This window comes from Rhipicephalus microplus, chromosome 1 (assembly GCF_043290135.1).
Source record: "Rhipicephalus microplus isolate Deutch F79 chromosome 1, USDA_Rmic, whole genome shotgun sequence".
Classification (NCBI taxonomy): domain Eukaryota; kingdom Metazoa; phylum Arthropoda; class Arachnida; order Ixodida; family Ixodidae; genus Rhipicephalus; species Rhipicephalus microplus.
The window spans coordinates 250,900,948-250,916,915 of record NC_134700.1 but is presented as its reverse complement, the minus strand read 5'-3'; the positions used below and the strand labels follow the sequence as shown (position 1 = coordinate 250,916,915).

The following is a 15,968-nucleotide window of genomic DNA, read 5'->3' as shown; positions in this document are numbered from 1 at the left end:
TTGAGCACAGTAACAGTGACATCTGGAAGACTGCTTTTAGGCACGGGTGATTTGAAGTGCGCTAATGCCATGTGTACCATTAAAATGGTATTTTATTTCAAAATGAGCACTTATTTTGAATAAAACTAGCACCTTGAGGTTTCTGGGCCACTATTTCAACAATCATCGTTGACTTAATATTTGCCTTTAGTGTCCCTTTAAAAGCACTGAGTGGTCCGCTCCAAGTAAACATGGCTGCCGAATAAACTAATTTTGGAAAAACAGGGCACACTATGTAGATGGCTTGCAAGCAATCTCAGTGGTGCATACCATCAGAAAAAAAGTGAATGAGAAACTTGCAGTATTCAGTTGTCAGCTAAGTGAGGTTATCATGTTTTGTATCCATCAGATACAGAGATTCAAGTTAGGCATAATAGAACTGGTTCATATGTGCCCTCCTGTGTACAAAGTAGTTGTGTAGCTGCAGGAAAGTTATAGGAGTGAACATTTCACAGTGTAGCTTATGTGACAAGACATGAGGTGAAAATCAACGTTCGTGCTGCCTGTAACTCGAGATGATTTGCTTGAGAATACTGATGGCAAGGGCTGCAAGTGCACATGTGAGCATTCGGCCGAGATGTAGCAGAGTAACAAAAGTGCCAAGCCATGAAATGTTGCAGCACCTTGGTAGTGGCATTTTGTTTTCATAAGGTGCTTTCAGTTTCTGTCTTGCATGTACGACTGAGACTGTTCAGGATTTGTTTCCACTGCTGTTTCCACCAACCATAAAAAGTTCAACTAAATTTTTGGCATGACCTGGACTGTATACTTTATAAATTGTCGTGTCAATCTTGTTTAGAGAGACACATTTCTGTGACTGTATTTACTTTCTTGTGCGTTAATTGCTTTCGTTACTCTTCTTGTCTGGTGGGTAAAAAGAAAAACCTGCGGAGGAGGATGAGGAGGTGATCCGGTGCGTCTGCAACATCTTCAAGGATGAAGGTCTGATGATCCAGTGCGAGAAGTGCTTTGTAAGTGTATCTCATCATAGTACAATGTTTAATGAGAAATTCGTCTGCTTCTCTTTTTGTCTTGTTTTTAAACCCTTTGAGAGGCAAATTTTTTTGTAAAATACACCCCAAAAATGTGCAATTTTCAATTACTGAATAAATTCTTCAGACGATGTTATTTAAGAAAACAATTGTCCTAATATTTTTTGCATGCCTGTGAAGTGGTGAAAAAAATATTTTTGTGGTTACATACACGTGGTTTATTTGTATGCAACATCAAAAAAAATATCCTAAAAAAACTTATGTGCCCTTTTATAACCCACAATTATGCATTGTATATAGCTTACAGACATACTAAAATAACCACACCACTCAGATTTGGGTGCACGTTAAAGAACCCCAGGTGGTCGAAATTTCCGGAGCCCTCCACTACGGCGTCTCTCATAATCATATAGTGGTTTTGGGACGTTAAACCCCACAAATCAATCAATTAAAATAACCACACCAGAGTACTGTTCCAGCAAATAACGTTTTTTACTCCGACACTACAAACTGGGGAGTAGTCACCTTCAATCCAATCTGAATCGTCTTGCTGCACACACTTTCGAAATGTCGCTCTTTCATTACATTTGTGTCTGAACTCGCAAGTAAATCCTTGTCTGACAAACTGACATCAAATATTTCAGATTCTAGAGCAACCGGCCAGCACATTCGTTGTAAGCGAACTTTGTGAGTGAGCGTACGGAAAAAAACTGTATGGTTGTGTGTCTGTCTGGAAAGCAGAATAAGTGAAAAAGCTATGATAATCCGCCGTCTTATTGCCAACAAAACGAAGTTCATTTTTCAGTTCCCAAAACGAGAAATGCTACCTTAGGGGCATCGTTTGGGTAATTTAGCACTACATGGAAACAGATTTATTTGTGTCCTGGGGAGCAATAAACGAAAGAGTAAACAAATGGTCACGTTTTCATAAATTAGAAACCAGACAGCCATCTGCTTTGCTGGCATGAAAAGTGAAAACCACCAAGAAAGGCAAAACCGAAGCCAGCCGCACCGCGCGCGCACATTCGGATGCATCAGCAAAAGCCCACGCGCCACTTTGGAAAGAAAAAAAAAACAAAAAAAAAAACAAACGGGACACATCGGCACATAAAAAACAGTTTCCACATATTTCCGAAGTGTGGCAGCACATGCCAAGCAAGAGAAATCATCGAAAAAAGAGCACATTTCAAACTAACTCAGCCCTGGTATGCGGGCGATAGCTGGTGTGCTGCTTTGGATAAGGGGGAAACAAAATTGAGAGATATCGGCGCATTATAAAATTTCCACGTACAGTAGAACCCCGCTGTTGCGTTCCCGTGTGCTGCGTTTTCCTGGCTGTTACGTCGTTTTCGGCCGGTCGCGGCACAGCTCCCATAGGATTCAATGCATTGGGAACTCCGCTGCTGCGTCGCAACTGTGGGACCGTTCCCGTATCATACGTTGCGAAGTGCCACGACGCGCCGGCTCGAGCGGCCATGTTGTCTTTCATGTAGCTTGGCTTGACGGCTTGACGATGGGATTGGCTGCCCAAAGTGCAGAGGGCAACACCTATGGCGTATTTTCGGTTCATACCAACAAAAGCATGACCTTCGAGATCCGTATTTGCCCTCTAAGAAAGATTGTGTCTATGACGCGTTGGGGCCCTAAAGTTGGTTTTGGCATCTGTAAAAGTAAGGTCTGCGAGACCTGTTTTTGTTTTCTTGGGATGTCACGCTGGCTTAAACTTATCGCCACCGGGTCGCGCAGGCGGCCCGATTCAAAGGGTATAGCCAGATCGCCATCAACATCGCCCATGTGTGCTCGTGCTATCCTTGCTTGCTGCGGTCTTCTCCCATTGCCTTTGTTTCGTGTCGGTCGTTGTGCAGGTTATACGAGCGTGCAGCATAGTGCCTTTACACTTCCAACGCTCTAAATAGTCCAAAAGCTGTTGGAGACGGTGAGTTCGTAGACTGCGACGAACTGAACACTGCCATGGAGACTGTTGGTGCCAGTGGAATCGCATACAGTGACTACGCTTCTGCTGACGACGCCGTTGTCACCTCCGCGATGTCTTTTGTCGACGACATCGTGGCTCAGTGCGCCGTTCCGTGCGCCAGTGACGAGGAAGTTTAGGAGGAGGTGGAGCGGATACCGGAGCCAACGTCCTCATCGGCCGTAACGGCACTGGATTTATTGCGAAGATATGTGCACACTAGTGACCATAGCACTACAGGTGCTTGAAAAACGCCTCGTGCTTGTCGGGCGTGAGAAGATGCGCCAGGCAACGCTGCATGGTTTTTTCAAGTGAAAGAATTAAAATAAAACTATGTGCAGTTCACCACTACTCTTATTTCTCAATTTTTCGAGTTTCCCAGCTCTTGCGCTTCCCGGCTCCTAGGTTTGTTTTTTTTACGGTCCCGTGAAAAACATATCAGCGGCATTCTACTGTATTCACGAAGCGTGGCAGCACATGCCTAACCAGAGAAATGGTTGAAAAGGGGGGCATTTTAAAAATACACGTAATGTCGTGCATGTTTGGTATAAACCCTCGAAGGGTTAACTGCAGGGCTTTGGAATAAACAAAATCAGTCCACATGGAGCTGAAACCAGCCTAGTACATGTCTTAGTACTTATGTTTTTGTGTGCCATGTTGTTTTCACTGACATGATTTGCAAAAGTAGCGCTAATGTGCATGTTGTCTCTAAGTCTGGTCTGCGTATTCCAAACCTATTCCACTGCTGTCCTTTAAAAATGTAGAATAGCACATTGTATATCCTCCTTACCAGTTGCTTAGCCAGAAATTTTTATTTAGGGTTTAGGGTGGTTAGTAATGCTCTATGTGTATTTGTATGAGTGTGTGCACATATACATATATGCATAATTAAAAAATTTGGAAGGAAGTGGCAAGAAGGGGGGGGGGGGGAGTCGAATATCCCCAGCCTCCCTATGCCAGTGCTCCTTCCTCTGTCTCAAATTTTCTTGAGTTCATGAGCCTCCTTACAGAAAAATGTACCCCCATTATTTAGTTGGAATACATGCTGTCTGAACAGTACTGAACTGTGTCTTAAAAGGAGGTCTAGAAGCCAGCCAACTATTGAATGATTCGTGATTTTGCAGTATTGTAACTTGAAGACAAAGGTAATGCGAAAAAGTAAAAATGGATGGTTTGCTTTGATAAAATTTCAGAAGTTATTTTTTTTTTTTTCCTGTGCAATAGGCCTCATCTATTGCTACCACTTGCACATGATCTTCTGTATGATTGGAAAGATGGTCGAGTATGGTGATCCTTTTCATCTTGCTTTTCAGGTCTGGCAGCACTGTGACTGCATGGGTGTAAATGGTGACATAGAAAACTACCTGTGTGAATTGTGCAATCCACGTGAAGTTTGTTTGGTAAGTTGAGTACATCGAGGCCTATTCTTACGAAAATTAGTCAAGGCTGTCCGTGTAAATATATAGCATGTTGTGAGCTTGGTTTAGCGCTTCATCCGGCAGGTAATACAAACTCTACCCTTGCCATTTTGCTTGTTTGTTGTTCGTTCAGCTTAATAATTCAAGAGTGTTAAAGAGCTCGTTTTGCAGAAATTCTTGTGTCGGTGACATTGGTTGTGAGTGAAAAACCATCTTGTTCATAACCGAAAAATCGGAAATAAACAATAAAAATTTTTGGGTTGAAATAATAATCAAACTGGGGCTGTCTGCGAAACCAGCAGGTATTCTACCTCAGAGTCACGTCATTGCTTGAAAGTGCTTTGGAAAAAAATATAATGTCATTTAGTGCAGGGAGTCTCCTTAATGCATTTTAATATTGTGTTGCATAGTCCTAGAATTGCACCAGGCATCAAAATGTGTTTAATTGGTCAAGGAATGGCTGATGTAAAATAGTGCACACCCACTTGAAAGTGGTCAGCTAAGTATGTTGGAAAAAAATAATACATGAGTGCCATGTGCCATGGAGTAGAAGGCACCTCCTTAACGCATGTAATGTTGCATAGCAGAATCCCAGAATCGCACCATGGCGTCATTCGATTCCGCAACGCACCATGGCGTCATTCGATTCCGCAACGCACCATGGCGTCATTCGATTCCGCAACGCACCATGGCGTCAGTCGATTCCCCAACGAGTGGGTGGTTTAGAGTTGCCCAGCAATTGAAAAGTAGGGCGCTATGCAAGTACGTGTGGCACGTTATGGAGGAGTAGCTGGTACTTCACCAATTAGAAAAAGGAAGAACCATAGCGCAGTGTGTTCTTAGCAACTGCACATCCAGTAGACATTCTACGATTGCTTGAAACAACTAATGCTGCACACACGGACGTTCCTTCCCTTGTGGCATGGTTCAAGGCAATGTGCACGGGCCTAATTATGCTATCGCGTTGTGCTCCTGAAGGCGAAGCTCCAGTGTCCTCCAAGCTCCTTCTGTAGAAGAAATTTAAAATGGTAGAGCCGCTCGTTGCAGTTTTGAACATGGCAGCAATGCTATTTGCCAAGATGTTGTGGAAATAGTGCATATGTGAAATTTCGGACATGGACTGCATCAGTGAAAACATTGTTTCGCCAGATTTCGGTCGCTCAGATTGGGAAAGTGCACCAAGCGGGCCCACAATGTCAGCACGTATACCCTGGCGAGTTTGGCTTTCTTCTCTGCATGATTTCAGTGCGGCCTTGCACTTATCGGGAGATATTCGGCATGTTTTAATGGCCAGGATTTTTATTTGGAGTGCGCCAGCATCAATTGGTGTTAATAGTACAGAGTTGTGCTTTGTGCGTGTAGATGATCGATTGCCAACCTTGCCATCATGCCAGAGAGCTGTGCCGTGGTTTACGAGAACAGTTGATTTCTTTCTGAACTTGAAAGGCATATTATGCAGAGATGTGATGTGTATCAGACGCATATCCAGGGAAATTTTTTGTCGTATCTTTGTAAATTAACTTAGATGTTTTTGTGTGTGTCTTGTGCGAACAATTTTTCATGTAATTTTTATATCATGTAATGAACATTTTTATCAGCGCTGATAAATACAGTTGGAAAGAAAATTTCTTCGTACTAGGCTTGTGCGAATATTCGAATGCTTCCAATATTTGGACCAATAGTAGAGTATTTGAATTTGCTTCGATTCGAATATAAATTGTTGAAAATTTTGAAGTATTTGGAATGAATGAAAAGGTGCATATTAGTGAGCATGTAACTAATTTCACTGCACTTTAGGGAGACGAAGCTGTAAGAGCATCTATCCAAATGATGTCACAAGCTCGAAAATCACTTGTCACAGCCATTGTATCAGCGGTTGGCTTATTTGAGTGTGGTGAGCTCGTTTGTTACTAGGGCAGCCGCGGGAAGCCGCGAATTGTCCCTGCATACGTGCTTTATCGTACTGAAAAGCCGCATATTCGAAGAAAAAAAAAAAAGAAAAGAGAGAGAGAGAGAGAGAGAAAAGGTGCCCAAGGTGACATGGCGCACTTGATGTATTTTTTTAGCCCTTTGGTCGGGATGAGAGATAAGAAAATGCATGTGCAGCGTGTGACAAAATTTTTGTGGCGGTGACGTCGTCAGCCAATAAGCTCTTTTAGTGAATCCATTGTATGGTTACTTGAAAAAGTGTTGCAGGGCTCCTTTATATGAATATAATGCCATCAAATCGATTAATAATTTTTTTTAAGTTTAACAGCTTGTTATGCTTGCTTATATGCGCTATGTATAGTAAGTGTTAAATGTATTATATTTTATAGGTTATCATTTACATTCTACCCAAAGTCAAATTTTGCTACTGCTCAAAGTTGTTTTGACTTCTTCTGGGGTTCGCTAAGAGGCCTCAGTTCAATAAAACAAAAATAGTGCAGGTTAGGTCATGATAAATATGCCGTTTTTCTTTATATGTCATACAGTCGCGGGATCAAATCCCGGCTGTGGCGGCTGCATTTCCGATGGAAGCGGAAATGTTGTAGGCCCGTGTACTCAGATTTGGGTGCACGTTAAAGAACCCCAGGTGGTCAAAATTTCCGGAGCCCTCCACTACGGCGTCTCTCATAATCATATGGTGGTTTTGGGACGTTAAACCCCACAAATCAATCAAATCAATCAATATATGTCATACAGTTGAACCCCTTTATAAGAGACACTGATATAAGAGCCAAAGGGATATAAGAGATATCAGCGTGCATACATTAAAATATGGGTTTATAAGAAAATGCATATGAGGTACCCTACTTATAAGTGACATCTCATATAAAAGACAAGAACTGCTGTCTGCAGCATGCCTCGTATAAAAGGGTTTAACTGTATATGCTATTTGCTTCGAATTCGCTTCGAACCTGACTTTTGCACAAGCCCACTTCATACTGTATAATCGTGTTTTTCACTACTGTATGATTTAAAACAATGTAGATAGAGCATCGATAGACTGCTGCTTTTGCTGCCTGCAGGCAAGTGTTTAAATCAACAGTAAATATTTGCCCAGTGATGAAAGAAAGAGATGTGATACCTGAATGCAGAGGACTTTATTCCTAAACTTCTGCTGTGGCTTGGCAACCAATACACTGCTACTAAGCCAGACATTTTGCATTCAATTACTGACAATATAAGCCATATTTTGATGGAAGACGAACGCAAAAAATGCTTTCGCTTAGCTGTATATGCACATAATGAACGTTAGGTGGTCCACTGAGTCCAATTCTCTTTACTGTGTTGTTCCTTAATATCAGCTGTGCACTTTTGGGATGTTTTGCTCCGTAATTAATTTTTATGTATAGTTTGTGAGCTTCCCAAGAAATGTGGCTCTAGAAAAGACAGCTGCACTTTTTCTAATCATTTGTGCACTGTGAGTTTTTCTATTGCAATATTTGTAATGCGACTCCCAACACTTCGTTCTGCATATGCTCGTTCAGGAGATTCCTTTGGGACCTCCTGTGGCCAACGGTGGCATCCAGTCCTACCTAACACTCCTTAAAGGAAACTTGCAAGTCAAGCAGGGTGAGTGCTATGAATGCCAAATATAAAATTTTGGTATGAGATTACAATGGCATTTTGTGACTGACTTTTTTTTTTTGTAACAAGTGATGGGTCATTGTGAGTGACATGGATTAGTAGTTGTGTGTATCATTCGCTTCAACTTGAAATATGTATTCCATTTTCATATCACAACAAAAGTCAGGTTGATGGTGCTCACCTCGACAGCCTATGAATTACGTGCAGTTCTGGACACATGCATTTCTTCCTTTTATTCTGTTTGTTTACATGTTCATTGGCATGTTTATTTGAGTTGTACATGTGGATCAATGGACGGCCTGTTCAGGAACAATGCTTGGAATTGTCGTATTACTAGTGCAAGTTCTCAGTTCATGCAATATTGATTTCTCAAATAGTTGGATCAGATGGGGTTTGATGGAAGCATGCATTTTTAAAAGATCGATCTCGAGAAATCTAGAGGCGTCAGAATTGTTTTGGGGCTCTTGATAGGGCGTCTCATTTAGCATGACCATGGTATTGGAGTATTTCTAGCCAATAAAACCTGATACAGAGAACCTTGATTAGTGCAAATCATTGGCTGTAAAGGAGTACTAAAATGCTTTTGATGATACCGAGTTGTAAACATATGCAGAGCTTATGAAATAGAACACAATTAATGTCTGATTTATGTGCACATATTCATGTTCATCGTCTGGAGTTTGTGTCACATTGGCATAATATTAGCTTGTAGACTTGCATCACCCATATCACCCTTTGTGATCAGTTGAAAGCAACATGACATGGTCATCTTGAGCACTTAAGCATACCAGTTGGTGTACTTAAAGGGACACTAAAGGCATTTATTAAGTCGATGTTGATTGTTGAAATAAAAGTTCATAAACCTCGTAGTGTTACTTTTGTGCCAAGGAAGTGCTTATTTTTAAAAATATCGCGTTTTAGTGGCCCGCGTCGGTTTAGCGCACTTCAACTTACCTGCCTCAAACGGAACATGTCATGTCATTGTTGCCGTTCACAACGTTGCTCGGCTTTAGTGCGCGGCTGCCAACACTAGTAGCAGCAGAACGAAAGCAGTGGGAGCCACAGCAGCAACAACCGCCATTGAACAATTTCCTGCTATTGGCTCCACGTGCTTGACTCAACTGGGCCTCGCTAGATTGCACAACCTGTCCAGTTTAACCAGGCGAATATTGAATTCTTGAACCACTCGCGCCATTCCGCATAGTAACGTCCAGCAATTCTTTTTTCTATAAATCGAACAGAAACGAAAAAGGAACAATTCATTACGTCTCTTGATGCACAACAGGTTCTTTATTTAATGCAGCTACTTTAATTACTTGTGATTAATTGTAAGTTGTAACTGTGACGTGATCGGGATCATTTTGCCAATGTTCTACTGCGGCGCATGTGTTCTCGTGCATGTATATTAATTTCTCGGTAAGTAGGGCGCTGCTGTTGATAATGTTGTCACTAATCGAATCAACACTGTTTTGTTTTAGACGGCATACATTGAGCTTTCACTCCCACAGAAATTGTTATTTGACTTTAGTGTCCCTTTATTGTTTTCGCTCAGATTTCATTTCATGAGCTCTGTAATTGCTTATAGTAACAAATGTAAGATATAATGAAGGCACTTTTGTGCTAAATATAATTTTGTTGCCATAAAGGCTGAATTTTTTGCTGCTTAATAGCTGACTGACATTTCCTCTGAGTGTTTTGAGTAAAACTCAAGTAGAATGTCTTGATTGACAGGCGACTGTGTCTACCTGAGTAAATTCAAGGACAAAAGCCCATTGAAGCCGCTGGCCCAAGAGGTTCAAGGGGACAAGAATACTTCAAAAGTGGCCGAAGATAGTGTGGAAGTTGACGGCACTAAAGCTGAAGATGCGGCAGCTGAAGAAGGTGGGGGAAAATCAACGCTTCTCAGAAACTTGCATGGCAGCAACAGCCCCAGTTCAGAAGAGGGTGGAAGCTTTGACGTTTTCCGCGTAGAACGCCTCTGGAAGAACGAAAGGTTCGTTGAACTTTGATGAGTGCCTACTTTACGTGATCTTATTCCTTAGCTAATATTGTGAGCAAGGAGTGAAGAATATCTTCTTGTAGAATAAAAAAAATGCTGGCAGAACTGAAACATCCCACAAGATTGTTTTTTTTTTTGTTGCTAGTTTGTAAGTTGCAAGCACTACATCAGAGCCAACAGACAATGGCACTGCCCATAATGTTTTGTTTAGATTCAAAAAGAGCGAAATGCTAGTTCTGATGGCTTTTAAGTTTTAACTAGTTGCTGTAGTCCTTTTTTTTTCTTTAGGTATAATTGATGTTGCCTTTAAAAGTGCTTAGATGTTCTTGTACTGCACTTTTCTTGATGCATGCATAAGTATATTACTCCACCTGAATATATTTGACTGATGCATCATTAATATTGATGTACGTGGAATTATTTTTCTGACCTGTGCACTGCTCTTGTCCACAGGGGAGAAAAATTCATCTATGGTCACCACTACCTCAGGCCACACGAGACCTTTCATGAGCCAACCCGCAAGTTCTACCACAATGAGGTATGCAGGCTGGTGGACCTATCTGACCGCAAATTGTCAAACTTCGCACTTAATTTTTCTACAAAGCTACCGTACTCTATGGGAAAATCACACAAGCTTAGCTTCATGCATTCTGTAGCCATATGACATCTTGTAGCTAAAATACTTGAAATATAAGGGCAGAAGGAATAGGGTGCATTATCAACATGAAAACTGTGCACCAAATGTAATAAATGTTCTGGGCAATATTTTTTTTGTAATGCAAAGCATTGTCAACCAGTGATGACCAGAAAATTTATGCGCTTAAAATTTTAAAATTTTGTGTACAGGTTTTACGAGTGCCCCTGTATGAAATTCTTCCTTTGGAATGTGTCGCTGGTGCTTGCTGGGTGCTGGACCTGGCCACCTACTGCCGAGGCCGACCAAAGGGAGCAACAGAAAAAGACGTCTACATCTGCGAATATCGTGTCGACAAGAGTGCCCGGCTTTTCTACAAGATCAACAAGCCCCGGTAAGACACCTCACCTGCTACCTTAAGCCTAAGTTTAAGCATGCTCCTGTTTAGTGCTAATTGTAGCTTATGCACATTTCTTCCTTCCCAACATTCTAGGTTTCCTTTCTGCATGAAAAGCTATGCCTTTGACACCTTCGACGCAAAGCTTGCTCCAAAGAGAACGTACTCGGTTAGTATTTTTTCCTGTAGTGGGATTTCATAGTAATTCAATACCATTCCTGTAATTTATAATAAAATGCCTTCACTTGTTTTCGGCATGTGATATTCACTCTTTCCCTCTTGTCGTTGTGTGTAACTCCACAGCCTCGAAGCAATCCTGTCGTATACCAGAAACGCAGCCGAGCAAAGACAGCACAAGGGTTTCCCGATGACCGGAGTGCTGATGTAAGTGAAAAGAAATCTTTACTGCGTTAGTTGCTTATGGGATGTTGTATAATGTTAGTGCATGCTAATACACATTTTCCATTTTTCTGTGCCGCTCTTTGCTTTTTTGGGTAGGGGTCGGGACAAGCGGTATTGCCAGAAAAAAAAAAAAAAAAAATCTCGAAGATGAAGAGGTATTCTGTGACTTTATCTATAGCGAAAGGGGGCGTGCACCATGGCATTGTGAAAGAGGCGGATTAGACTGAGAACACCGTTGGAAACGGGTCAACAAGGCAACGCGAAAGTTGTAATTGGACAGCCATTGCCACATTATTGTACATAATGGGAAATTAATAAGTGCAGCATTTGTGTCACAGTAACAGTTACATTAAGATGAGCGTTGACTGTCAACACTCAAGTTTATGTGTGCAATTCGCATTTTCTAAATAGCTAATAGTACAAAATATTGACGCAGGACAGACGCAGTATTCAAACTACGCGCGCTAGTTTCTGCGCCCCCAAGAGACCAGCGGCCCGATGATGAGACAAGAAAAGGCCGTGACGGCGCGCGCCGCCTCAGCATGGGATTTTGAGGAAAAAGAAGTGGGCACCGCTCGAGGGCTTCTCGGAGATTGATTCCTTTTTGCTGATCGCCTGTTAGAAATGCTGCTACATTTCCCTTTACTTTTTGGGCACAAGTTAGCCCTAATAAACAGTTATTCTTACACCATTTGGATTGTGCGTAACAATTCTGGTGGAGGAGCCGGGTATCAATCCCAAACACAGTTGGACTTTGAGGAAGCAGCGCTGAACCACGACCAGTCGAACCAACTGAGCTCACGCCAGTTCATCAGCGCTCCAGCCATCGTCTTTGTGGTGAGCCGCCAGGATTCCCTCTGCCACCAGAGCCTAGCGTGTCTCCAGCTGTCTCCGGTGAGAGTACCGAAATGTCGTCTCCAACCGCTGCCGCACACGTCGTTTCGTCTCCAGTCGCTGCCACGCTTGTCGTAGTCGATAAGCCACTGACGCCCGATCTTTTCATGGCGCTCCTCATGAAGACGCCGAGGATTGGCTGGAGGGTTTGGAGTGCGTCGACAACTGCAACGGATGGACCGAAGAACGGAAGCTCCGCCGCGTTTGTTTCGCGTTGCAGGACAGCGCACGAACGTGGTTCGAAAACCATGAAGGTGCCATTAGGTCGTGGGATGACTTCCGACGGGAGCTACTGGCCACATAACCGAGCACAGATTGCAAGGAAAGAGCTGAAGCTGCCTTGCAAGCAAGAAACCAGCGCAACAATGAAAGCGTCGCAATGTATGTGGAAGACCTGTGCCGCTTATTTCGCCGGTCTGATCAAAATATGAGCGAGGACGAGAAATTTCGGCACCTGATGTGTGGGGTGAAGCAGGAGATTTTTGCTAGTTTGCTCCGATGCCCCCCGCGGAACGTCGGCGAATTTCGCACTGAGGCGACAGCAGTTGAAAAGACTCTGCAACAGCGAACCAGGCACTACAATCGAGATGTTAACGTCGCATCTGTAGATACGGTGTCAGCAGTCTTCGGGAATGGCATCAACATATTACGAGAGCTTATTCGATCGGTGGTTCGAGAAGAGCTCCAGAAGCTAAGCGGCAACCCCTCATTGGTCTCGTCATTAGCGGAAGTTGTTGGGAGGAAGTGAGGCAGGCAGTCCGTGAGCAGCAGCCACAAGCACAGCCGGTTCAAGCGTCGGTTATGATGCAGCCCGCAGTCTCGTACCCCGAGGTGCTGAGAGGCACCCCTGTACCTCCTTTCGTAGCCCCTGGACCTCGATTCACGCCGTCCCCAGCCGAGAAGAGGATCCGAAAAGCTGATATATGGCGCACTCCTGATCGAATTTCGCTTTGTTATCACTGCGGCGAAGCTGGCCATCTTTACAGGATGTGTGAATATCGCTGAGCTGGACTTCGGGGTTTTACCGCAAATGCTGCTTGTCCAAGGAATGGGGAACGACCTTTTGAAATTGAGCAGTACTTGTCAACATGTCAAGGTACTCGCTCCTCGAAGCAGCATCAGTCTCGGTCGACAGCGCCACTGAGGTATCGGTCACCAAGTCCGCGCCCATTTTCAAACTCTCCGAGGCGACTTCCCCAAAGCCCGCGTCAAGAAAACTAGAATCAGCGACCTGGGGAAGTAAGGCCGCTGCCGACGCAAGAAAACAACCTCCAGTGTCGATTTCAAAGTGTGATGACGGACACGAGACTACGTGCGGAAACAGTAACGCCGCTTCTGATTTGTCGGTACTTATAGGTGGCTACGAAACGAATGCTTTAATAGACACATGCGCAGATTATTCCGTCGTGAGCAGGGGACTTGCCAGAACGCTGAAAAAAGTGCTGACCCCTTGGATAGGACCGCAAATGCGAACCGCCGGGGGACACCTTATCTTATCGATCCGGCAGTCATATGTACCTCTAGAGTCGGAATACGTGGCTTCACCTACGTCGCCAGCTTCATTCTCCTGTCGGAGTGTTCAAGAGATGCAATTATCGGAATGGACTTTTTGCAGGCCAATGGCGCAGTGATAAACTTGCAGGAAACGTGCGTCTCGTTCTCCACGAAACACGCTATCACGACATTCGAGAGTGAAAAACGATTCGATGTGCTCCAGATTGCAGGTGATGATGTAACAGTACCTCCAAGATCCATCATCGTTGTCACCGTAAAAGCAATGTGTACAACGACTATGTAGGAATGGTAGAAAGCAATACTGGGCTATTACTCGAGAAAGGGATCTGTGCAGCAAGAGGTATTGTACGACTGCATGATGGGTGTACCCGTGTCTTGCTGACAAATTTCTGAAATGAGGTGCAGCATCTTGCGAAAGGAACTGTTGTTGGTCACTTGCACGATTACGTTCCGATTATGGATTTGAATTCTTTCGAGACTGCACCACTACACCCTGACTGTATAGATTCCATACTCGCATCTATCCATATCGAAGCAGCCCTATCACCGAACCAGAAACAAAAAATCGAGAGCCTTATATGGGAGTACACCTCGTGTTTTTCCACGTCATTGAAAGTGCAAAGAACATTCATCATCAAATACCGCGTCATAATCGATCAATCTGTTAGACCTGTTTGCCAGCACCCGGACCGAGTGTAACCAAAAGAGAGAAGTCATCAGATTGATTGATATGTGGGGTTTTATGTCCCAAAACCACCATATGATTATGAGAGACGCCGTAGTGGAGGGCTCCAAAAATTTTGACCACTTGGGGTTCTTTAACGTGCACCCAAATCTGAGCACACAGGCCTACAACATTTCTGCCTCCATCGGAAATGCAGCCGCCGCAGCCGGGATTCGTTCCGACGACCTGCGGGTCAGCAGCCGAGTACCTTAGCCACTAGACCACCGCGGCGGGGCAGAAGAAGTCATCAGAGGCCAAGTTGAAGAAATGCTGAGAGACGATGTAATTCAATCATCGGCCAGCCCATGGTCCTCACCTGTAGTGCTGGTAAAGAAAAAGGACCAGACCTTGCGCTTCTGCGTTGACTACCGAAAATTGAACGTCGTCACAAAACGGGATGTCTATCCCCTTCCAAGGATCGATGACACCCGTGACAGACTACGAGACGCGAAATTCTTTTCCTCTCTAGACCTCAAAAGCGGATACTGGCAGATAGAAGTAGACTAACGAGATTGCGAGAAAACTGCTTTCGTCACCCCAGATGGGTTATACGAGTTCAAGGTACTCCCATTTGGCCTGTGTTCCGCACCCGCCACATTTCAGCGGATGATGGACACTGTGCTGTCCGGGTTAATATGGCAGTCCTGCTTTGTTTATCTCAATGACGACGTGATCTTTTCGGCCACCTTCGATCAGCATGTGGAATGACTATGGACAGTGCTCGAAGCGATTAGTTCAGCAGAGCTGACGATAAAACCCCAAAAGTGCCATTTTGGTTTTTATGAACTGCTTTTCCTCGGTCATGTGGTTAGCTCTGAAAGCATTCGACCTGACCCCGAAAAGACAGCAGCTGTAGAAAAGTTTCCTAGACTGACGGATAAAAGGGCTGTGAGATGATTCTTAGGACTTCGTGCCTATTACAGAAGATTCACTAAAGATTTTTCGAAGATTGCGGAACCACTAACCCGACTGACAAAAGAAGACACGCCTTTTACCTGGACAAGCGAGCACGGAGACGCGTTTAATGAGCTACGACAGCGACTCCTAAACCATTCCGTCCTTGCACATTTCCACGAAGAAGCTGAAACAGAGATTCACAAGAACGCAAGCAATTCGGGACTAGGCGCCGTCCTCATGCAGCTGCAAAACGGAAAGGAATGAGTGGTCACATATGCTAGTCGCACTCTTTCGAGAGCTGAAACAAATTATTCGGCGACGGAAAAAGAATGTCTGGCGGTAATACGGGCCATACAGAAATTCTGACCGTACTTATATGGTAGACCATTTCGAGCAGTGAGCGACCATCACTTGCTGTGCTGGCTCGCAGGCCTAAAGGACCCTTCTGGGCGACTTGCTAGATGGAGCCTCAGGTTGCAAGAATACGACATAACAGTCGTATACAAGTCGGG

At 43.9% G+C, this 15,968-nt stretch overlaps 1 protein-coding gene across 2 annotated transcripts in view; it reads left to right on the top strand.

Moving 5' to 3' along the window:
* Positions 1–15,968, top strand: part of ash1 (histone-lysine N-methyltransferase ash1) — a 69,027-nt gene that overhangs the window by 51,335 nt on the left and 1,724 nt on the right. For both annotated transcript variants that reach the window (XM_075893132.1, XM_075893126.1), the window contains 8 exons: positions 919–1,010; positions 4,317–4,403; positions 7,895–7,979; positions 9,726–9,987; positions 10,447–10,531; positions 10,840–11,021; positions 11,121–11,193; positions 11,328–11,408. In XM_075893132.1, the coding sequence (XP_075749247.1) occupies positions 919–1,010; positions 4,317–4,403; positions 7,895–7,979; positions 9,726–9,987; positions 10,447–10,531; positions 10,840–11,021; positions 11,121–11,193; positions 11,328–11,408 (947 nt within the window). The remainder of the gene's footprint in view (positions 1–918; positions 1,011–4,316; positions 4,404–7,894; positions 7,980–9,725; positions 9,988–10,446; positions 10,532–10,839; positions 11,022–11,120; positions 11,194–11,327; positions 11,409–15,968) is intronic.